The sequence below is a fragment of the Leptodactylus fuscus genome, chromosome 4, assembly GCF_031893055.1.
Source record: "Leptodactylus fuscus isolate aLepFus1 chromosome 4, aLepFus1.hap2, whole genome shotgun sequence".
Taxonomy (NCBI): Eukaryota; Metazoa; Chordata; class Amphibia; order Anura; family Leptodactylidae; genus Leptodactylus; species Leptodactylus fuscus.
The window spans coordinates 49,477,221-49,503,641 of NC_134268.1; the positions used below are offsets into that span (position 1 = coordinate 49,477,221).

Genomic DNA, 26,421 nt, shown 5'->3' on the forward strand with positions numbered 1-26,421 from the left:
TCCAACTACACTATAAGGAGCTCTGGTGAAGAACTCCAAGGCCTGGTTTTGCTCCGGTTAGGAGAGCGTAGTACACCCAGGACTGTTTGTACCTCAGTGCTTGGGGATCCTAGTTGACCAAGACTTACAGAGATTATTGTTGCATCAGGTTCCTAACACCTGACATGTTAAAATCCTTCTTTTCCCCAACATATTTTCTTCAGGGAGCATTGTACACATAAGATAGTCATCCAATCCTATTGAAATTGATGGTTTTGGTAGACTTTCCCCCCATGCAGAGGAATAACATTATTACTAGAGATGAGCGAACACTAAAATATCCGAGCTTCGAAATCCGATTCGAACAGCCGCACACTGTTCAGCTGTTCGAACGGATTTTGAACCCCATTATAGTCTATGGGGGGAAATGCTCATTTCAGGGGTACGCAAAATTCGATACAATTATACTTACCAAATCCATGAGTGACGGTCGGGCTGGATTCCCCTTGAAGTCTTCTCCCCGCGCAGCGCCCCCGCGGCGTCTTCCAGCTGGAATTCACTCTGCCTAGGCATCGGGGGCCTAGGCAGAGCCGACTGCGCATGCGCGGATGCTTAGGCAGAGTGAATTCCAGCTGGAAGACGCCGTAGGGACGCTGCACGGAGAAGACTTCTAAAGGTAAGAGAAGAACCAGCGTTGATTGGCAGAATGTATAGCATTCTGCCAATCAACACTGGTTCTGCATCGAACTTTAAACTTCGAACAGCTAGTAGTGTTCGATCGAGTACGAGTATTTCGAATACTGTAGTATTCGATCGAACACCTACTCGATCGAACACTACTCACTCATCTCTAATTATTACCAACCATTCTTCCAAGCTATACAAGCTTGTCTATGGAGGAGTCAGAGAATAACAGACACTCTAGAGATGGCTTAAACCAAAAAGTGTCTAAATCTGGTCTTACACTTTTTTAATAGGTGTCTTCAATACATTTATTTAGCCTTTAGCTATTCCAACCATACACGTGCATGTTTGGTTCAACTACAAATGGATTCGTTCCGAAGAGAGAAGTAAACTGCCACCAGTCACCTCTGAAATGTAACCTCCAAGCAAAGGATTGGACATGTTGAAATTCAACTTACCTAAGTCTTTTCCGTACAGCTAAGCATTGTCTTAGACTCTATTCACATCTCAACTTTTGTTTATATGTAAAGAAATGTACAAGATGTAATTGCCAATCTCAGAGCCTTGCATGAGCTATAGTGTTGCATTTGTCACCCAACCAATCCACTTTTTATTGAAGCCTATATACACATATGTATAATATACGGTATGGTTTATGATATATGGTGTATGTGTTTTTATAGGATCCCTGTATTAAAAGCAAAGTCAACTATGCCTTTCAATACCATGTCAAAAAGGTGTGCCAACACGTACGTCCTGAACATACGCCAAAAGACCTTCATAGCTTTCATTAGGCCTGTAATATTTCATGTATATGGATGTATTTTATGTGGGAAATCTTCCCAGCCTTTACACTGAACTTGGTGTGAACATTGTTTTCATCTGGGAGCAAAAAAAACAATATCTTACCTTAACAAAGACAATAAGTTCACGATAATATTAATAAGCTTTTAGTTATAGACAGACTATTCACTGCGAAATACTCCACCAATAACTACTGTATAAATGTGAACACACATTTTCTTTGGCGTTCCCTTTACACTGCATTCTGTCTTCCCCGAGCCTAGAACGCGTTGTGACTTTTCACCTCCCTTACTGGTTTCTATTCTCTTTGGGGATGGCTAAACTAAAACATCAGTAGATACTAGGAGCCTCCTATGGGGGTAGAGTTGAATAAGCAGCCAAGCTTTAGCGTATTACATAACCCTTTCAGTACTAGAAAGTCTGAATAGTGAGTGTAAGGTAGCATGGAACGCGTTGTATACTATACGTAGTCATTCGGTTGGATTATAGTACATGGTTTATGGTTGAATTCAACTTTATTGGGTAAAATTTAGAAATATGTTCAAGTCTAAATTATACATACCTTATAGGTTTCTGGGATGGATGTAGAAGGGAGGCCTATGTACGGTTGGCGGTAACCCCTTTCCTCATCCGTGACATATTTCTTCATTATACAGGTACCAAAACTTTAGCAAACAATATGAGGGAACCATCTTTATTACAATGTATTGCAAAGTGGCAGGAGGAGTAAATTCTGTGCCCTCTTGTGCCTAGAAGAACAAGGGGTTGTACATGGGGAGCCATGTTTAGTGTATGTGGGGGGGGGGGTCACATCCTGTTTATTCTTGTAATTCTTGTATTCTTGTATTCCTGTAATCTCTTCTATTTGATGAACTGGAATAAATAATGACAATAACATACGGAAAATATAATAAATACTAATAGTAATATAGTAATAGTAATAAAAAATACACTACTATTGTGCATATATTAAGTAAACGGTTCACTATAAGTTCACTATACCTATGCACTATTAATAGTGAATGGCTGGCATGTGTATTACTATGTCTACAATGCAGATTATCAGCGGTGAACATATATAGCACACTAGTGTTAATTATTCCAGGGGCAGATGTATATATATATATATATATATATATATATATATATATATATATACTGCATATACACATACACACATATCTCTGTGTGTTCATTGCTCCTAGTACTATTCTGTTTTGGGACAAGAAAGAAAAAAAAAAAAGCAACCAGACAGCCAAGTCTAGGGTCATATTTCACAATCACATCTGTCATACATTCTCACTTCATTTTTTTTCTTGCAAATTTTATCATTGTAATGTATTTATAACGTGCCAACACATTGCACAGCTCAGTTCAATTGTTTTAGTGAACAATCAGGCATCACCGTCCGTTTACACAGTGTGTATGGAGGAGGAGGGGGTCCCATCTGTGGTGTTTACTCGTGTAATGGTAATAATGGGGTGTTTTATTGGTTGGCTAATACATTGCAATTACAGGTAAAGAACTGATTACAATGGCAGATGACTAGATCGATCTGTCGACATAACTATTACCTATCAATCTATCTATCAAATATCTATCTATCCTTTTAACTACCTATCCTTCTATCTATCTATCTATCTATCTATCTATCTATCTATCTATCTAATATCTTTCTATCCTTTAATCTACCTATCCTTCTATCTATCTATCTATCTATCTATCTAATATCTTTCTATCTTTCTATCCTTCTATCTATCTATCTATCTAATATCTTTCTATCCTTCTATCTATCTATCCATCCATCCATCCACGTATCCAATATGTTTCCTTTTTGCCCCAACCAGTTAGATGCCTGCTCCTTGGCAGAATATTGCTTGCATCTGATGAGGTGTACTTTCTAAATGCAACCTTAGAATATCAAGTGGAAGCCACAGAAGAAGTTCATAACATGTTGACAGACGACTTCGCCTAGGCGTTCTTTTTACACACAGCTGTATACCGAGACACAGCTATGGATTCATTTACATAATACAATTTTCTGAAGCTCCAAGGTTGACTCAGAAAGCTCCAGCACACCATCACTCTGTCCAATTGTTATATTACAACCGCTAAGATCTGAACAAGGGAATTGGTGTGGTTTGCCTTCCAAAAGGAGAAAAAAAAAAGCCCTCCAGCTATATGGGCAGATCTACTTGAGAAACTAAACAAATAGGAGGGAAGAGGATTCTTTGTCTGAGGATCTGAGATTTTATCTTATTTACAGAGGAAGAACTGACTTGAGTGTACAGTGTGATGGCCAGAGGCTCAGGGCTGCAGTGCAACAAGCAGGCAGCCAGTCCCTGCCTCTAACCTCCATGTGGAGCTTTCTATTCCCTAGTCCTCCCTCTCACAGCACCGCGGCTTCACTGTCTGGATCTTTCATCAGGATTTTTAACTATTTTCTTCTGGTTTCATTCTCCGGAAAAAAAAGACGCTGAGCTCTGATGTTCACTCCAGGACAGTGCAAAATAAAACTCTGCTCTATTTTATCCTGGAATCTCCTTTTATAGGAATTGTGTGGGAGGAAAGCTCAAGACAGCCCCGAATGACTTCCCAAACTACTGTGAGTATAGATTTCACCACTAAACTCCAGCTTTTTGATTTTTCCAATTTCAATTCTTAGCCAGCAAAGCTAATTCTAAACAAATTGGTCATTTAATTTTACTATATATTTTTTATTTTTTTATTCAGGTGCACAATATAAAGCAAATAAATACAAATACTACGCAGATTGTTGCAGGAAAATATCACATATTAAAAAAAGAAATAATATTTTACTTACGCTTTTCTAGATATTTATTATCATTACTATTGTCGTTTCTTAAATATTACATTTTTTTAAAAAAATAATATTTTACTTAAGCTTTTCTAGATATTCATTATTATTATTATTCGCTTTTTTTAAATATCAAATTTTTTTAATTAAATTTTACTTACGCTTTTCTAGATATTTATTATTATTGTCGATTTTTAATATCACGTTTTTTTAAAAAAATTCTATTTTACTAAAGCTTTTATAGATATTTATTATTATTATTATTATTATTATTATTATTATTATTACTACCATTTTTTATTTGCATTTTTATTTTAATAAAATATTTTCTCATCTTGGTTTTTTTTTATTGATTTTGCATTTCGAAATCTTGAGAATACATAAAACAGGCCTACATTGGATATTTTTGTCTTTACCAAATTCTATACAGATCCATATTCTTCAGGCACACTACAACAATGTTAACAACAATTGCGTTTAATATTATTCCAATAATAAACATTAATAAAAATATTATCAATATAAAATAAGTTACAAATATTAAAGTACTTATTTAAATTATTTGCCTAAAAATTATTAATGGATGGAGCGATAGATTAAAAAAATTTCAATTTGCAATACAAAAAAATTGCTTTAAATTAAATTTAAAAAATATTTTATGAAAACATATTTACTGGTAACGGGATGAACACTATTCTTATTGGCAATCTATGTAAGCAGAATTTTTTTTTTTTCGTCAGATGATTATTAAATAAGCACAGAAAATAACTAGTTTTCTTTGGAAAGATTAAAGATACAACTCGACATAAAATCACTTACTTTTACGTCATCCGCATTTATTTTGATAAGGCTGCTGCTCCCCTTTTTGAAAATCTCCTTGCTTTTGGGGAAAAAAAAAATACTCGAAATTATAGTCATTTTATAAAAAATGCTTCAAGTAAGCAAAAAATACAAGGCTTCGAAACCCATAATTTGTGTCGATTCTGCTTTTGCTTTGAAATTTTTAAATCCTTTCCCATTTACAGTTTACGTTTCACAGAACGTTATTAACTTTTTGGCCTGATCCGGAGTTTTGCTGTCAGACGCTTTTGATTTCGTAATTTTACAAAGTATAATAAACACTGTAAAAGTCATGAATTCTCCTCCGCATCCTGAGCTCTGTGGTAGGGAAAATGTGAGAAAATGTGAACCTAAAGCCTTGTTTGATGATCTCGCGTAGCAAGTCTGCCTTCTGGAAATAATTTTTGGAAGGTTGAAGTGCATGGTATTAACAGATTTAATGTGGCTGTTCAATGGATTGGTGGGATACCAGGCAAAGTTTAACCCTTCCATCCCTACCGGGCCCGTGGAACACCCCTTTAATTCTTCCCAGCTTTACAGAGGTTAACAAAAATGATTCTGTCGGCCAATCAGAGAAATTTCCATCTGTGAAGAATTATGTGTTTAATTAGTAAAAACAGGCGACTTAACTACCTCATTAACTAATCAGTCCTCGAATTTGCCGGCCCTAAATTTACATCCCAGGATTCTACACCGATGCCCTATGTCAGACCCTGCACAAAATACAGTCCCTGTATAAAGGAACGAGATATTATTGCTTAGTAGCCATTATATATTTTTCAAGTAGTAAGATTTAGGTCACATAGATTTCTCGTGTAATGGAAACAGTCCATGTGTCTATCACTTATCAAGCAATAAGTGTGGGATCACTTTAGAATAACACATACAGTGGTGAAAAAATACATGTCAGCACTACCCAGAGATGAATTTCCCTGTCTAGAGTTCTACCCCCCTCTTCAACATCATAATTTTTTACCATGAACAGAGAGCGTACCGAGGGTGGTGGTGGGGTTTGGGGAAGGGGGGGGGGGACTTTAGTGAGCATGTGAAGTGTAGCATTTTGTAAACTGTAACTAATTTTGCTCACATCTGTGTCTAATTGTTGTCTGCCTTCACATTCTTAAGAGTCCATTTATTTTCTCTGGGCCACTATGTGGATTCAGCTGACCAGCCTAAGTGAGGATTAGTTGTCTTAAAGTTATTTTGATTAAGGAGTCATTTCTTCTTAATCTGGTAACACAGAACACATGGTTTAGATACACCCGGATACCTTGTTTTCTTTTATAAAATATACATTTATATATACGCATGTGGTTAGGGGTGTTTTTGTATTTGTGAATTGTGTGAATTGCATGTTTGATATAGATAGCACATTTATCATCTATCTATCCTTCAATCTATTGTCTATCTATTTATCTATCTTTCTATCTATCCATCCATCCATCCATCCAGAAATATACAGCCAAAAAGAATTTACAGGCCTAGTTGAACTGTGTATCCAATAAGATCTATCTATCTATATATCTATCTATCTATCTATCTATCTATCTATCTATCAAATTTAATCTAACTATCTATTGATCAATCTATCTATCTATCTATCTATCTATCTATCTATTCATCTATCTACCTATCTTTAAATCAATCTATCTGTATCTATCTTCTCTTGCTCTATCCAACCATATATATCTATGTATCCTATCAATCATCTATCTATCTATCTATCTATCTATCTATCTATATCTATCTATCTCATTTTTATCCATCTGTTTATCTATCTATCTATTTATCTATCTATTGATCTTATATTTAACTATCTAGCTATCTATTTATCTATCTATTGTATCCATCTTCTGTCTATCCGACCATATATCATATTCTATGGATATACAGGAAAAAATAATTTATAGGCCTATCTGAACTGCCTATTTATCCTATCTATCTATCTATCTATCTATCTATCTATCTATCTCCTATTTATCCATATCTATCTATCTAGCTATCTATATCGATCGATCTATTTATCTATCTATCTTATTGCTATCTATCTATTTATTGTATCCATCTTCTCTCTATCCGACCACATATCATATTCTATGGATATACAGGAAAAATTCATTTATAGGCCTAGCTGAACTGTCTATTTATCCAGTCTATCTATCTATCTATCTATCTATCTATCTATCTATCTATCATCTATCTATCTATCTATCTATCTATCTATCTATCTATCTATCTCCTATCTATCTATCTATCTATCTATCTATCTATCTCCTATCTATCTATCTATCTATCTATCTATCTATCTATCTCTATCTATCTCTCTCTATCGCAATAGACACACCAATTATTTCACACATATTAGACTAAAAATTAATTAGAACCTTTTCCCTATGAATAAGATTACATGAGATTTAGTGTATTTATCGCTTCATAAACACTTATTATTATACATATATTATTATATATAGGTTAAAAAAATCAATTGTTGACGCCTAATATTATTAGTAATAATTTGTGCATTACTAATAAGGAATATTACATTATATATGACTGACAAGAAGGATTAGGTGGATTTGAAATAAATCTGCATTTTCAAATAACCAAACTTTCTGATTCTTATGTAAGAATCGAAACATCTAGAAGATAATACACATTAGTAAAACGCCAAAAAAGTGAAATTTCCTTGACGGACTATATTGCACTTAAAATATCTCATCTCTATCTTTTGAGCTGAAAGCATCAAAGAGCCGTCAGTAGAGAATGAATGGAGGCTCACATCAAAGTTTATGGGTGCAGGCCTATGGACAATACGTTCCTGTTGCCTATGAAAAGTTTGTTTGTGCTTCTGAAGCCAGAAGTCTTTCTTCACCTTGGTCCTTATCACCTGTTTGCTGTATACACTGCCAGCAGTAATGCCTATCCCCCAACAAGCTACTGATCTCCCAAACCTTCTCACCAAACTTACCCCAGATCCAATCTCTGAGCCCGTCTCCATTCAGGTTAAAGGCAATATGCGTGAGATCCACAATAGAGAGAATAGAAGCCTCACTGCTCTATTATAGACATACAAATTGCAACCTCACTTATACAAATACACAGAAATTGAGTCATCCCCCCCGGTGAAAGAAAACATAGCGTATGGGTTTTCTAAGGCAAGTCCTGATTAAACACCGTACAACCCTACACTTGTTTACATTGCGTTTTCCCTGTTTACCTCGTGTGCGGTTCTCAGGTTTGCCCAATTAGGGCGAGAAAAATAAAATCACATCAAAAAAATTACAGACCCATTCATCCATTTCCCCTTAGCAAACCTGGAAATTGACCGGTATGCTTGTAAATGGCTTGTAAGATGAAAAAAATGAGGATACTGTCAAGAGTTAAAGGGGATATAGATTACAATGATCACAAGAGATGAGAGATACTTCAAGGATGCTGCTCTTGGTTTAATGCTTCATCTACTTCTGTTCAGCATGATTATTGTTAATGGCTACCTTATCCATGCACCTTGTCTTAGCTACCTTAGAAAAACTGCTTTGCATGTTGATTGGGGGAGGGGTAATCCATTTTGCAGCTGTCATAGACCAATGATGAATCACTATCCCTGCCATTTGGCCGCCTTCCCCCTGACGGGGAGAAAGAGGAGGGGAACAGCAGGGAGAATCCACACTTCAGACTTCTAACATGAAGACAAAATGACTCTACTGCCACAGTGTCTTCTTCTATGTGTAGCTTCTGTCTAGTATCAGTCTAGTGAGGCTCGACCGTGACCACCAATTCGGGCTGGATATTATAATAACCTCACTTGTGTATTGTGACTTCTAGGTATAAAAGAAAACTTCTTGTCTATCAGGTCAGATGTTGCGATTTCCCCTTATCAAAGGTAAGGATCCGTTTCTATTTCTTTCTCCGTTTTGCGTTCGGCACTTTATATGGGATTTTCTTAGGTTATCCTTCTATTATAAGCTTGTAATATAGATACTATCACTAACTATGGGCGTTATGTATACTCTGTTATGGCCTACGTATCCGATAATATCCTAAATATCTATATGTCCTTTACGGGAAACTTATTTCGACTATCTCTGGCACAATTTGTCGCTAATCTTATATAAGGGTGGCATATATTTTCTACCATTAGAAAGTAATAATAACCTTATAAAAAGTTGGACAGTGTATGCGATAATATATCATATATGTATGTTCATATTGTTTATATTATTTATATTATTATACTATTTGCTCCTTTACATTTTGGTAAAATTTCTAAAAATTGCGTAAAAAATTGCAAATGACCTAAGATGTTAATATCCGTACCCCCATCCTTTGTCTATAGGTATAGAAATTGCGCTATTATTCCTTTTTTTTTTCGCCATTTGTTATAGCTGGAGTGTACAGAAAGTCAAAACGCTTTGTGCTGGAACGTATTGTGATGCAGTCTTATTGCCTTAGTGACAGCTGAGCTACAGCACTGGAGTAAAATAGTTGTATGGATTCACTGTATGTTGGGCTTATCCCTTTTCAATTGGGCACGCTTTATATAATTCACAAAGCAAACAACTGAGCAGACATAATAATGTTTTAATGCTGCATTTGTTTCAACGGAAACAGAGGAACAATTAACTAGTTTGCCAGAGTAAACACGTGCACCATGAATACCCCATTTGCTGTCACAGGACAGGCTGCATCAATTGCTTCAAGTGTTTGTAGACCCTTTAAAACACAATTGGATGATAAATCATGGCCGCCTGTGAGTGCTGAAGGCTAATTCAATGACAGTAAGCTGTTTGCACTAAATGGCTGATAATGCAGATAATTATCTATATTAGAAGGCAGCAGGAGGGTTAATACAATGCCATATTGAATGTGCACAGTCACATTGGTCACAGACTGGGGAGCTACACTTATAGGGCAACAGCTGATCACTTGCATGGGGATAGTAATATATAAATGCTATAGTATAAAAAACTATGCTATAACTAAGTGTATATTATAATAATATAATAATACAATACCATATTAAATATGAACAGTCACATTGGTCACAGACTGGTGAGCTACACTTATAGGGCAACAGCTGATCACTTGCATGGAGATAGTAATATGTAAACTCCATAGTATAAACACCATGCTATAACTAAGCATGTATTATTATAATATTATAACACAATACCATATTGAATGCGCACAGTCACATTGGTCACAGACTGGGGAGCTACACTTATAGGGCAACAGCTGATCACTTGTATGGAGATAGTAATATGCCATCGTATAAAAAACTATGTTATAACTAAGCGTATATTATAATAATATAATAATACAATACCATATTAAATATGAACAGTCACACTATGAACTGAGCTACACTTATAGGGCAACAGCTGATCACTTGAATGGAGATAGTAATATATAAATGCCATAGTATAAAAAACTATGCTATAACTAAGCGTATATTATAATAATATAATAATACAATACCATATTAAATATGAACAGTCACATTGGTCACAGACTGGTGAGCTACACTTATAGGGCAACAGCTGATCACTTGTATTAATATAAGTATGGAAATAGTATTATATAAACGCCATAGTATAAAAAAAACTATGCTATACCTAAGAGTGTATAATAATAATAATAATAATAATAATAATAATAATAATAATAATAATAACAATGCCATATTGAATGTGCACAGCCACATTGGTCACAGACTGGTGGTCTCTACTTTTAGGGCAACAGCTCGTCACTTGTATTAATATAAGGATGGAGATAGTATTATGTAAACGCCATAGTATAAAAAAAAAGCTATGCTAAAACTAAGTATTTATTCTAATAATATTATAATACAATACCATATTGAATGTGTACAGTCGCATTGGTCACAGACTAGTGAGGTCTACTTTTAGGACAGCAGCTGATCACTTGTAGTAATATATGTATGGAGATAGTATTATATGAACACCATAGTATACAAAACAATGTTAAAAGAACAAGTGTACTATCATAGAAATAATAATAATAATAATAATAATAATAATAATAATAATAATAATAATAATAATAATAATATAACACTGAGGCAGACCATAAATACAATACCATATTGAATGTTCACATTCCCATTGGTTGCAGACTGGTGATATTTACATTTAATGCAGCAGCTGATCACTTGGATTAATATAAAAAATGATATAGCAATAATATAAGCACTATAGTATACAAAACTAGGCTAAAACTAAGAGTGAATAATATTATTATTATTATTATTATTATTATTATTATTATTATTATTATTATTATCACTGAGACAGAACACAAATACAATACTAACATAGTCTATATCCTCAGATACATTGTATCACACATTAGCATTGAAATTATTCTACTATAACTAAATTGTGTAAATAATAAGAACTAATAATAAAAAATAACAGAAGTCAAATAATAAAATTCTAAATTCTTCTTACTATCCCACTAAGATGATTTAGCCCATTCTGGCATAATTTATGGGTTGCCCCACTATATTATAAGGTTGTGTTAGATTTCACCATCTGCTTTTAAATTTCAGACTTCACAATAGCAGAATCCTGGCCGATTATTGTTATAGCACAGGCAACAGGCTGTGTTTCTTATGCTATGGAGCCCTGAACATATGGTACAGCAATGCACTAATAGATTGTTTCTGTGGTAGAGCAAGGGGGGAGGATTAGCTATGATAGCTGTCCATTGTATTCATGGCTGAAATTGGCTTCATTTCAGGTCTATGGAAATGCAGGATCTAGCTAGTCCTCATAGTCGACTTAGTGGCAGTAGTGATTCTCCCAGTGGGACAAGCCTTGATAACTCACACATAAACAACAATTCCATGACACCAAATGGCACAGAAGGTAAGTGGCATGAAATGAATGGCCTCTGACCATGGCATTTACTGTTGATCCCAAGGAAAAGTTCACCTGTGTAAAATTTTAGAATTTTGTTAAAAATAAGAAAAACACAACGTACATTAAGGAAATAATAAAATATGCAGAGCAAAGAAATCCTGATGTGTTTTTTTTAATTTCATATATTTTTGAGGATGATATTTGCATATTAGATGAAAATGTAATAGATGGATCCAGAAGGTATTACTAAAGGATAAGACGTCAAAGGTTATCCTATTTAATGAAAACATATACTGTAGTTATTGGCCGTATAACCTCCTTTGGGGTAGGAGATCTTATGGATGTTCATGCTGTAGCTACATCTATTGAATAGAATAACTTTGGGTAGGTTGTCACGTGAAGGATCTTATGGATGTTCATACTGTAGCTACATCTATTGAATAGAATAACTTTGGATAGGTTGTCACGTGAAGGCCTGAGGAACTGAATGGAATCAATACATAGAATGTCGTAGGTGTCGATTATGTTTTTGGTGGACACAATCAAATGGCTAGATATAAACTCTACAACCTATGTATTATAGTGATTTATGACCTTATGGTACCCATCTTGTCATTGCCAACCTAGAAATATTCCTGATAAGTCTGCCTAAAGCTCCATACTAAAGTTAATACTCTATACATAAATTATCTGTTTGATTTGATAGTTGGTTTTTGGAGAATTTTACGCATTGTGGTGGAAGATTAAGGAGCAGATGGCCTATAAGTGGCCAGTAGACGTCAGCATATATTGTTACTAATACTTCAAAGCCATCAAATATATCACAACCAGAGGGGCAAAAGAGCATGTGTCCAGGTATTACATGCCATATAAGACTTTTATTAGACTAAATAGGCCATATCTAGAATTATATTTGTAAAACATAAAACTGGACATAGACATAATGGTGCAACGAGTGGTTAGAATTATCTGTGGCTGACAGTAGACTGAAGTTTTCCAAAAATATGGATTTTTTTGGCTGTTGTGTATGGCGTGATTGGTTGAATGTGGCCGATCTCTCGTCACTTTTCACAAGCCCAGTCTTAGTTATTTTACATTCTCCCCCTGATCTGCCAGCTCAGCCCGGTACATTGCTGGTTGGATCATTCAGACTGTCTACACTCTGGCCAATACCGATATGTATGGCTGGATTACGTTTACAGGAACTGCCATTGGTCTGCCAAATATTGCCCACTCCCACATGATTATAGGTAACGAGGTCTTCTTTTCAGTTTTTTTTTTTTTTTTTTGCCACAAATGGGTGAATATATAACTTCATGAGATTCTTTGTAATGTTATACTTAGATCTAGTATATAGTCGTATCATACCCGGTGGGAGAGCATATTTCTGTGAGGCTGAGGCCACATGCTGCAGAACACAGTGGAAAAGTAGCGTTTTACCGTCCCAGAAAAGTGAATGAGATTTTATTTAAAAACACTAAAACACGGCAGGTAATTTTTCTCTGTGGAAGTGCTGTGTTCTTCCCATGGATATATTATGGGGGAGATAAAAAAGCAAAACATCAGTGGAAAATATAAGTGTTAGTGCTATATTTTTTGCTGCTGTGGGTTTTGTTTTTTTTTTTGCAGCATTTTTGAGTTGTGTTTTACCTATATTCCCCTAGCCTTAAGGTTTTAGTCATCAGATTGTTAAATAATGTGAATTGTTCCTGCCTAGCCTTAGGAAAGTAGAAGAAATAGATAATGATCATGGACTATATAATATAAAAATTTGACTTTTTATCCCATTCATCCAGAATTTTTTGAATAATATATAAAATATATATTGTTGACTTACAAATATTGTATTCTCATTATCGCCAATGGTCAGCTATGAGCATATGTTTTTCAGATTTAGTTATGCCTCCTAAGCAGTCCTACGTGTCGCTGATATTGATGGGTCATGTTTACTAATGTGGGATGTATATAGCACATCTCAGTTATTTGATGAATCATAGGTACACTGTCGGGCATAGATACATGTGTCATGACTGCTAGTGGATTGTGATAGTCCTATAGACTAGTGAGGAACCTATAGACTTTCTATGGAGCATATAAACTAAAATACTTGAAACTCGAGTTATAGTTCAAGAACTTACTAAGATATTACTTATAGAGATCACTCCGATCGCCCCAATCATCTATATGACATGACTTCCTGTTTTCATGACCGTCATCTTCTTTGTTGCTTTTTACCATACTACTGACATCCACTGAGCCACTGATCTGAAAACAAGAGGAAAACTACCTAGGTAGCAAATCTCTCATGGTTTCCCTCCCCCGCATCAATAAATGATTTTTGTAGTGTGGATCCAATTTCCAGACTTCAGACTACCATCTAGAGCCTATTAATGGAATCAGATAGAAACCACAGAACATCTGAATTTTTTCTGTTGACTATCACAGATCCCAGTAATTTTTAAGGCAGTTTAAGACAATTCCAGTAAAAAGATCACATTCAAAAACCAGATATTTAACCAATTCACTAATATTTATGCCAAGCTTAAAGGGAACCATTAACTAGTTACGTGTCCTGTTCATTGTCAAATGAGGTCCTGTATACAAAACTAAACATCTAGTACATTAAGTAAAAATGCTTGATATTTCGGATACACTAACTTGTAAGGGGCCATTTCACACATATACCTAAAAAAGTGGCCATGCACCTCAAAAGCTGTCGGTCAAATGCTCCTGACTACTCACAGTTCAGCTGAGTGTGAATGTGTTGTTAATTGGGATAGGGGAGCAGCTGCCCGCAGACCCCCGTGACAGCAGATCATCTCACTTGAGAACCTAGAATTGGGAATGTTCAAATTCAACACACCCATTCCTTCTTTACTTTGACATCATCTGTTGGGGAAAAATTGGCACATGGAGTGATGAGTTTTGGCCAAGATGGACACCTTAAAGCCGGGGCCCCAAGGGATGTATATGCCGCAATTTGCCCGTGGCGGAAACTCTGTGGGAAAAATCGCAGCATTTTACAGTCACGGCAAAGTGAATGGGATTCTAGTGAATCCCATGGCCACTATGTGGAAAGAACTGCAGTGCGGACATGCCGCGATTTCCAAAACCGGTGTGGTTTTGGAAATCGCAGCATGTCAATTATACCTACGGAAATGCCAGTGGTTTCCCCCATAGGTATAATTGTATCAGAAATTCTGCAGAGGAAAACTCTGCAAACTTTCTTTCTAAAGTGCTGTGGGAAGAACCTCGATACGTTTTCGCCGCGGTTTTTCACACAGCGCTTTTTTGCTGCAGACGTCCTGTGGGGCCTTAACCTTAGGATTCATTCACACAAGTTTTCCACAGCCATGTGCTGGCCATTGTTATAACTGGACTTCACACGACTGTTGTTTCAATGGCCCGTGTGACCAATCTGTGAAATAATGGAACATGCCATTTGACAGGTCAAGTTCATAGATTCCTCAATAGACTCACGTCTATGAGGGTCCATGAAATCGGATTAACCTCAGGTGAGCACTCATCTGTGACGGCCGAGTGTACTGGTCTTCTGAGTGAATACAGACTAGAAGTAAAAGTTATTAATGGAAGATAAGAGAGTAATCAGAATTGACTTAAGTAGTAAGAGCCACATAACACTACATACGGGGATTTTACATATTATAATAACACATTTAATATAGCACCAACATATTCCACAGCGCTGTACAATTTGTAGGGCTCAAGTACAGACAGAAAGATACATTACAAAGAAATAGTCACTTCACACAATGGGACTGAGGGCCCTGCTCACAAGAGCTTACAATCTAAGAGGTAGGGGGTATATAATGATGAAAGACGAACAAAGTCTTTCATTAACAATTTAATTGCCTTTTAATTGTTTTAATTGTGGTCACATGTATAGGCTCCAAGTAATTGGTGCAGATTATAGGGTTGTCCCAGCCCCCTACCTTCTGTCTACTAATGTATTACATGTAATATGGTATAGATTCTAGGGGATATGTCAGTGTAGCCCAAACGTTGAAACTACATCTTTCTATCTTCTTCCTATTTCTGGTCTTTCTTTTAGTATGAAGGATTCCCTTAAAACCAAGTGCCTTCACGATTCTCCTACTAGCAGATAACTGTATATTGTACACTGTAGCTGGGGTCATGCTGAATCCCAGGATAAATACGTACCTTAGGCCTTATTCACACAAATGTTTTTGTAACAGCCATCACATGGCCGTTTTTAGAACACAGAACGATTTATTTTTCTACCTTGCACCTGAATCGCGTTGTGTCTCGGTGGTTTTTGAGACTTTTTATATTTCTTGCCAAATCTATTAACACCGTGCAACATTTTGATAGTGATTTGTGCCTATTGCACCGTCTTTAAAAACTATCTGGCCATGTGGGCATGTTTTACATGATACATGGATCTTCTTTTTTTTTTTTTTTATAAAAAAAACTTTGCTAAATTTTTACTCAAGCATAAATTACTTCCAACTTGGCTCAGAAAATCCGCCTAGAGAATTATGTCGAATTTACGCACCAGCACGAGATGGTTTGATAAATCTGTCTCCAAAAAAAATCAGTAGTAGAAAATAAGTAAAAAAAGTGGATAAAAAATCCCCTTGTGATAAATCAGCCCCAATAGTTATTCACACGTCTGATTCTTTGACCGACCAACAAAAAATTGGCATTTTTGTCCATTTTTTTCGTGGATTCCTCAATAAGCTGAAATTTATGAAGGATCTGTGAAAACACTGATGAATGCAAAATGGTTGTGAATAATAGGATTTTTATGTCCATTTTTAACCATGGTCGTCTGAATATGGCCTTACTCGTCAACGGTCTTGATAATTATTCACTGACAAACCGTGATTTGGTTTAGTATACTAGTATTTTATGCCTTGCCTATAGATGATTGGAAGAAGATGGAATGTTGGATCTATTATAGATATATGTATTCCTTAAACCAGACCCTTATCTATGTTTCTTGTGTCCCCTATCAACGTCTTGGCATGTTCCTAGTCATAGAACTTCCTGTACTATATTTTTTTCACAACTTACATCACCATTGCCTTTACATGTATTTTATCATCCTGGTTATATTTTATGGAATCTGTAATTTGTCCACAAGATTTTGCCGACTACTGGTCATGTCCTTCCATTATACAGAATAGGGCCTTCATATAAAATGATTTTTTTCTTAAATTGTCTCGCCTCATAAAAGCAGTCCCTGATAAGTATAAGGTCACTGTGATCTCTTCCTATGATCTAAACATGGCGAAGGATTCTCATTTTTCATGATTTATGGCACTTAAAGAGGTGATGTAAATAGATGTAAATCTGCTGTAGAAGTACAATTATCTCCGTACTAAAATCCCTGATTCTTAGAGTGAGATTTTATGTGAAACTTTCATAGAAAAATTCTTCTGATGATATCTCAGTACTGCTAGTATAGGGAGCCCTTGCCAACATTTCACTGTTCTTCATTGTTTCGAATAGAGATTAAAAAAACGCAGTTCAGTCAAAGTTGAATTTTTATGATATTACTTATTTTTGCAGTTAACCTTTTCCACGCTGCAGCTTGAACTTCCTTACTGAGCGCTTGAGTGCTGGATTTTATCAGGTTTACTTAATAATTTTGAGTTTGCACTAACTTTTAGTTAGTTGAATTTTTGGCTACTGCAGAATAAAGTGAATAAGATTTAATTTTTAAAAAATGCTCTTCAAAAATGTTTATTTTTTAAAAAAGCACAACATGTTCATTTTCACTGGGGAAAGGCTGAATTTTCCCTATAGGGGGAAAAGCAGTAAAAATCGCCTTTTTGCCGCATTTCTGCAGTATTTTTAGCTGCATTTTGCTACCTAAAAATGAATGGATCATAATTGATCTCTCACTAGATCCCATTCATAGGACTGAAAGTGACACTATCATGGATCAGTTCATACGGTTACAATCCTAATGAAATTTTTTGCAGGATACAAAAAGTAAAAAAAAAAAATAGCCCTAAAATAGAAAAAAAATTGCATTATTTAGGTCAACAGGTGATAGATTGGGCAATGGATTCACAAAGGATGTAACTTTTACATGACTATATAATACAATTTAATTTAAAAAAAAATTAGAACAATTCTTTGAGAGATTGTAACTTATTCTTATGACGGGTTGTTCGAATCTTTTTGGATAAATTGTAAAACAAGAACAGAATCTGAGCTGAGATTGTTACCATTCTGTTCATGTGTATCTGAACGCGGCTCAGTCATTTACATAGATAAATATGTTTAGGTCTTAGCATTGTACGTTGATGTAAATTGTTTGCATTGAATTTTTTCTATATATTTGCATCAATGAAAGTGGCAACACTTTCATTTGTTTTATACTTTTCCTATCGTACATTCTTTATAGAGAAATGTTCTCAAACAAGGCTAAAGTGCACGTCTAGAGAAAGCAGGAGGGCAGCCAGATCCCACTAAGTCCAAACAATGAATTATTTACACAAAAAAAAGTATTATTAAAGGAAGATATGCTTGAAATGATGCCCAACGGGTTCTTTTGTTTGCCTTTTGCCTTCAGGGGACAGCATGACTCTTCTGAACACTGCAGACTGGTTGCTATGTCCTAGTACGCAGACCGCTGCAGGTTTGTGTACATTTTATGAAACAAATATAATATTCTAAGCATGCATTGTATGATATTTCCCTAATGCGAAGCAACATTGAAATATTTGCCTGTATGAGTTGCCAAATTTCAATATTACGTCCGAAATGTGTGTGCATAACGTATGTCATGTAAACCTGTCATAGTATATGGGCTACACTTTGTACCTTCAGTAATAATTTGTTGTGACCATAAGAGTTTGTAAACTTGTAAGATGTAAGGATAGATCTTGCAGTGTTCTGCTTGAAGTAGATCCTGTAGGTGTTTACTACCTTATAGGCTGTTCACACATTTGTAGGAATGGTCATTGACCTGTCCATGATCAGCAAACAAGGAAGTTTTTATCAAGTGTTTGCTAGGGTTGAGCGATTGGGATCGGAAAAGATCGGATTCCGATCAGCGATCGAGTGAATCTCATGATTGGGATTGGTTGGAAAATGATCGGAAATCGGATTTTAAAATCGATCCTGAAACCTCAACCCTAGTGTTTGCATGTTTGATGCCATCCTTAAAATGACTTTTGTCATCCCATATAAAGAGAGGATGCATTGCCAATGATATCCAACTGTATGCAGATGAATGATTATATTAATGGTCATCCTCCTCCATATAGTTTGCATCTGGCCATGTAAGAGGTTCATGAAACAAAGGTCGACCGACATGTTCATATCATCCTGACTCATCCATGCCAAAGTATAAATGCCCTTGCTTTCATATGGAGCCTCACTGTGATCCAAATGTTCTGCCCTGAGTAGAGGTCCAACTTTAGGAGGTCGAGTTGATTTAGTTGTACCTGGTCATAGCATAGAAAAAAAACCCTGGAGTCCTGAACTGAGTCTCCTTTTTTCAGTTTTTTTCTACTAAGATTAAGTGACAAACTGGATTGTTATGAAAGGTGCCATGTGTGAATACTGAGATTGAAGAAATATCCCACTCCAGTAATGGTTACTTCTTACACCTGGATCACGGTGCATGATGGGTCAACACCCTCCCTCCCAAAACGGAGGTCTGCAGTGTTATGAATTACAGATGTGACATAGTTATGCCTCAGTGGCTGACTGTTAAATTACTAGATCTCATCCAATTTGGCCCCTAGCGTGTGGTCCTCCGATGAAATATAAGCTCGCTGCTCAGCACTCGGGTCAGGGATTAATAGGGTCAACTTTATGCAGACTGTAGATACAACCAGGCAGGATAATTTATATTCACAGGATATGCTATAAATGTCTGAGGGGTACAGATCCCATCGAGATCCAGAAGAGGGATTCCTCAATCCCGGTCTGCCTGGTAAGGTGGTCTCCAGGTAGAGAGGGAATGAAGACGTGGTTATGGTTGTGCATAGGTTTCTCTATTCACTTGTTCACTCAGTATCTCTGTGGATATGATACACGTCTAAAATGAGAATACTTCTTTCAGATGATCACGCCCACTAGATATAAGATAAGCATGGTAAAACATTATTCTTACTATGGCAGTGATCATGCACAGGTAGTTGAGTAATTGGCTGGCAACTTTGCAAAGTGTGCAGGTGTATGGGGAAATTGGGTGAGATATCTGACAGATGAATGAGCATTCAACCAGCCAGAATGTCATATGTGCATGGCCAGTTTTACAGCAGCCATTGATATAAAAAATCTTTAGTCAGATCCATCCACCTTTAATTCTAGATGCTAATATGGACCACTGTAGACATTAGACAGACAACAGATCTCACAAGTACCTGATTCCTACAGTCCTAAGCGTTCAGGTTGTACAACACAATTTTCGGTTCTTTTTGCACCAGCTACTTTCCAGATTGAAATTCAGTAGTGCGTCCATCCTGTGCGTCTCCAGCCTTGCAGATATGGCTGTTCTGCAATCTGAGAGGTCGTCATGGTGCTGATCTTATGAGAGAATCCTCCCATGTCCATGAGAATGTCTATTGGTATCCAAAAGGTGCCTTGTAGGAAATCTAATTGTTCTTAGTTTATAGAAATAAAATGGCATGATATATAAATATGGACGAAGCAATGTATATAGAATACATTGTACATAATTGATATTTTATATTGATTATTTCAACTTTTTTAACCTTCAGTTTTAGCTGTAATAATAGATACAAAGTCTAATATAAATTACAGTAATGATCTGAAGAAGACAATCTTTTCCGTCTTCCCAATCTGTTAGTCTGTAGAATACAAAAGGCAAGAAGTAGTAAAAGATTTGTAAAGTGCTTCGGAATAAGTTAGTGCGATATAAATAAAAATATATTATTATTATTATTATTATTATTATTTTATTTATTTATTTTGCAAAATTAATCCTCCCACTTGTAAAATCTTTCTATACAGTTTATTAGTAGTGAGTAGTGAGTGATCTACAAATTACGTATTAGATTAAGTGGCTCACCTATGTTACAGTATAGATAAATAGATCCTCTAATAACAGTCGAGCAATAAACTCAGTAAATATTAAATCCGTTTTACACCAAACTTATAACAAACTATTAAGTGACTCTTCCCCTTCTTGAAATATTAGAAATAACCTCTCGAGTTGGTATTTTCATCAGAGCATTTGCACTGCTGAAGACTGAAACCCGATCACTTGTCTACCTGATGGACAATGGCCAAATGCCATCAAACCATTCTGCTGTACCTCTATCATTCAGGCTATTCAAAGAGCTTTACAGGTTTTCCTTCAAACATTATTTTCAATTCTATCCCATTTAAAATTCCTATTTCAAGACGTATTTTTATCTTAATATAAAATGATAGCCCCAGCTTAGCCTATGGAGTAGTCATTGAGGTGCGAAAAGTAAAAGTAAAGGAACGTCCTTCAGTACCTTTTTTAATTTTCTTATATATTTTTATAGTGTTACAGAGCGCCAAATTCCCTCAATGTACACCGACTGGCCAATTCAGAATCTGGTCCAAAAAACAACTAGCCACAACTGGATGCCAGTGCATAGAGTGCATCGGCATCCAGTTGCGGCATTCTGCTCCGGATTAGGCCCAAATGAATGGGCCTAGTTGGGAGGGAGGTGTCACGCCATTGACGTCCGCGGCTGAATCAGCCATGGAAGAAAGGACATGTCGCTTCTTTTTTCCGCTAGTGGCAACAATCCGCTCGCAGAAAAAGGAACCCATTAAATTCAATGTAAGGCGGTTTTTGAGCAGGATTTTGAGGTGGATTCCGCTTCAAAATCTTGACCAAAAAACCCCGTGTGAACCTGGCCTAAATTCTCCTCAAAAAATGTCTGACTCTTACTCCCATTCATATCTAATGCAACTTTTTTTGTTGCAGATTTTTACTGTTACTATATATATATATATATATATATATATATATATATATATATATATCTCAAACATTAGTCACAGTATATAAGTACACAATACTCAAGAAGATAATATTAACCACTTAAGACATATGACAAAGCTGCAGGATAGCAAAATGTGCATTGATGTTATCTTACCCCAAACCACCCACCACTCACCCACCCGAGTCCAACAACCTCCACCACCACTTTACTAGCTTTGGCAATGCCAAATATCTATTCGGACGTGCCAATAAAGCTTTTTTGATTTGATTATTTCCTGAGTGTACTTATATGTGGCATACGTTGCTCTTTTCTAGCGGTACATTGTACTTTGAGACCCTGGCTTACAATCAGAGGCAATACATTAGGTATATACTGTATTATGCATGTATATAGATCACCGTCTTCCATCTTATTATGTAGTGTTTCCAGGTGAATGGGCTATATACATCTTGACCAATGCACTTCATTTCATGGTGTTCTGTATATTTTTATGCTGTGACTAATTTATCACTTTTACATTTTTTGGTATTTTTTTGCGCATGTAACAACGTGCCGGTTGTGCAGAAAGCCTACACTTAGGGCACCCCTAGGATAGGTTCATTCGGCGCTGATTTTGGGGCAGATTCATTGACTTTAATGCTACTGTATTGCAATACGGATTTTCCACATGGAAATCGGAGTGTGTAATCCGCACCGTACTCTAAGTGTGCACCTAACAGCTGTCGGTGTCAGCGCATACCGACACAGAATATCATGACTAAGGTTCTAGGGGTATGCCAATATGATATAGGGTTAAAGTAAAAATGTAAAAAAAATCCTTAAAAAATGGTACTACAAAGTATATTTTATTGCTCATCCAGTATATGAAAGCAAAAAGCCTACACAAGCATAACAACATGAAGAATAAATGTAACTGGTCAGTGAGTGTGAAATGGAAATAGCAGAAATAGATGAACAAAAAAGAGCAATTTTAATATATATAATATATAAATAATATATAATATATATATATATATATATATATATATACAGCATATTTATTATATATATGTGTGTGTATAGGTAGATGGATAGATAGATAGATAGATAGAGGATAGATAGATAGATAGATAGATAGATAGATAGATAAATAGATAGATAGATAATAGATAGATATTTGTGCTACAAAACACATTTTATAAATTTCACTGTCATTTATACGTCCCAAACAATGCAGAGAAAATTACAATTTCTGTATGAAACAAATCTACAAAAAAAAGTTGTTGTTGTCGAAATATATAGAGAGAAACAAATGTAAAATGTATCCACTCCTTAAAGGCGTAGTACTACATATGTACAGTATGTATGTGTAGTGTAGAATATGAATGTTGCATTGTGTGTTCCGTCTTTTACTGGTTCATCCTTACAACTAAAATATTATTTTTTGTGCGCGAGCCTCATCTCATTGATTTATCTAAGTTTACTAAACTTGTAAGCCCTATGTTTATACAGGCAATGGAGCTGGAAATGACGCTGTTTTACTTTGCTTAAATACATCTTTGGTTAAAAAAGTAAATCACTTTAGATCATAGAGATAGTATACGTCTCACTGGCAGCAAACTAATGACCGGCCCTGTACTGTAGATATTAGTGTCACGCTGGGAAGACGGATATCTCTTCAGGAAAAATCACCTTTGCTGCTTGGATTTTTTTAAAGCATTTACAGGAACGATTTACTTATTTACTATGGAGCTAAATAAAATTGCAGAACATTATAGAAGCCCAGCTATTGAGTTACTAGAGGAAATTACTAGAAGACCATTTGTGTATTTTTATACAGATTCTAGTTTGCTTTATATGATGTAGAAGCTTTAAGGTGAATACATGTACATGAAGTGACTCAGGGTTTTTTTGCCTAAATTTTGCTGAAATTTTGCTAAATTCTGCCGAATAGTTTTGTATTGGAAATTGGATGCCTGAAACTGCCTGTAAACATTGCGTCCACAGTTCAGCCCCTATAGGGCCCCTTTTCCCATATATTTTTTGAAAATAGAAAATTACATGAAAATATGTAACTTGAAGCTTCTTAGACCCAACCTACCATGGGCATTAGTGTCTTTCTATGTGGTACAGTGGCCCTATCCATAGTATGTCCCCTGAATACATGCTGACATTGAAAAGAATGAATGTATTGACTGATCGAATGCTTTCTGCTTTGATTTTTTTTTTTAAAAAAAGGGTCCAGATCGTAATTTCTGAAGGTCATAATAAGGGAAAAAACTCACATGAATGGAATCGGTAAACCATTTTGATGAACTGAACATTTCCCCTAGTCTTGAAGGAGTTGTCTAAAATAGGACAAAATATAGCTGGCGATGAGGGTTATAAAATAACCTGGTATGTCTTCCACTGCTCTCTCACCCCAATCCAGGGCTCCCTTTGCTTACACATGACCCCTTCAGCCAACCACTGACCCCAACAATGTATGGTTTGAGATTGCCAAGCCAGTGACTGGCTGCAGGGGTCATAAATGTAGATAGACACATCATTACTGCATCTAAGTGGTGGGATTCACCAGGTACATAATGGGTCTTTTGTTATTTAATGCCATTATCTCCTCCATTGACTAGGTTTTATCTGATCTCAGAAAACCCCTATAAGAAATTAAAGGGGTAGTCATACTACAATCATACTTTATTCTAAAATTATTTACAATATATAATTGTCATTCATTGAACTTCATGTCACTAGAAAAAGCCCAATGAAATCCCCATTTTCCTTCCACTGGATATATCCTATAATCTGCCTTTATTCAGGACATGACTTGATATGTAATAAGTATGTCAGCTCACTCACAGATCTTCCAATGCAAAAACCCACAGACATACGGATATAAGATACCTCCAAATACCTTGTGAAAAAAGGAAGGTGCACGGATAATTCGGCCTCTCAGCCCGAGGTGTAGATACAAGTGTCCATGATTGAAAGATCCAACATCAATTCCTTAAATAAAACTTAACTTTTATTGTGAAAAGTCCTCCGGAGCATAAATCACTCCATATAAAATTCAATTACAGATATTCATGATGGCAGAGCTGAAAAGACGTCTGGCTGACGCGTTTCGGGGCGTTATCGCAGCCCCTTAATCATAGCTTGGATAACGCCCCGAAACGCATCAGCCAGACGTCTTTTCAGCTCTGTCATCATGAATATCTTTTAATTGAATTTTATATGGAGCGATTTATGCTCCGGAGGACTTTTCACAATAAAAGTTAAGTTTTATTTAAGGAATTGATGCTGGATCTTTCAATCATGGACACTTTTATTCAGGACAGGCATACTCAGATTCTGTTTTTCTTCCCTATAGCTGTTTACTATGACATAACCATACATGTGTTGTCCTAAGGGTTGGTTTACATCTGCATTGGTATTCCATTCGGGGGAGTCCGCGTGGGAACCCCCTGAACAAAATACCAAACGCAATTGCAAGCACCGTGCAGTAAAAGCACGCAAACACCATAGATTATAATGGGGTCCGTGTGCTTGCCACCAGATCTCCACACAGAACATGTGGACAGGAAAGTAGTTCACAATCTACTTTCCTGTCCGCATGATTCATGCGGGCAGCGTGCAACAAGCACACGGACCCCATTATAGTCTATGGGGTCCGTGTGCTTCCCTTGCACAGCACTTGCAAGTGCATTTGCTATTCCATACGGACTCCCTAAACAGATTACCAAACACAGATGTGAACGAAGGGTAACAGATGGATCATGAGCAGTGTATGAACAATTTCTATTAGGTGCAATGACCAGTGCAGGACATAGGAAGTGCATAGAGCAAGGTGCACCCGGGAAATGTAATTTTTACTAGTGAAGCAGATGGTTGTCTAAGTTTTTTTTTTAAAATGGTGAGAAAACCTACTTTAAGGGTACGTTCACACTATCAGGATTGTGTGCAGTTTTTCTGTGAGGAATTCAATATGCAAACTCTGCACCTTAGTCAAGGAAAAATTCTATTTCTCAAACACATGATGTAGATTTTTTTTCCATGCAAAAATTGACTTATGATGTGGATTTTACTATCTGCAGCATGTCAATGTGTCTCTTTTATTCTGCCACAAATTTTAATACAATGGCTTTAAAATCTGCATAAAAAATACACATAATATTACATACCGAGATCCACATGGACTTGTATGAAAATCCCCACTAGTTGATGAATACATTTTGATTTTGGTGCAGATTTTCCGCATGAAAATCCTGATTGTGTGCATGGTCCCTAAGTCAAAGCGACTTGTTATCATGATATGTCTGTCTATGGAGTTGCTGCTACTTGACTTTTTGTATCCTGATTTACCATAAATAATTCATTGCAGAACTTTTCTGTTTGTATTGTTTTTACATAGACCTCTATTAAGTCTTATAGCTGTCGCTGCAAGGATAATTAACCCCATTATGAGCGCAACAAGAAGGACAGA

The 26,421-nt window shown here is 36.0% G+C and overlaps 1 protein-coding gene across 9 annotated transcripts in view; it reads left to right on the top strand.

The window, feature by feature from the left end:
- The first annotated feature begins 3,412 nt into the window (after nt 1-3,412).
- EYA1 (EYA transcriptional coactivator and phosphatase 1) overlaps nt 3,413-26,421 on the top strand; it is an 89,772-nt gene continuing 66,763 nt past the window's right edge. For 5 of the 9 annotated variants that reach the window (XM_075270425.1, XM_075270426.1, XM_075270427.1 and 2 more), the window contains exons 1-3: nt 3,413-4,072; nt 8,951-9,008; nt 11,888-12,015. In XM_075270425.1, coding sequence (XP_075126526.1) covers nt 11,892-12,015 — 124 coding nt within the window. In that variant the 5' untranslated portion in view covers nt 3,413-4,072; nt 8,951-9,008; nt 11,888-11,891. Of the gene's footprint in view, nt 4,073-8,681; nt 9,009-11,887; nt 12,016-18,577; nt 18,644-26,421 lie in introns of those variants that run through there. The other 4 variants (XM_075270421.1, XM_075270424.1, XM_075270423.1 and 1 more) reach the window with 2 other exon arrangements.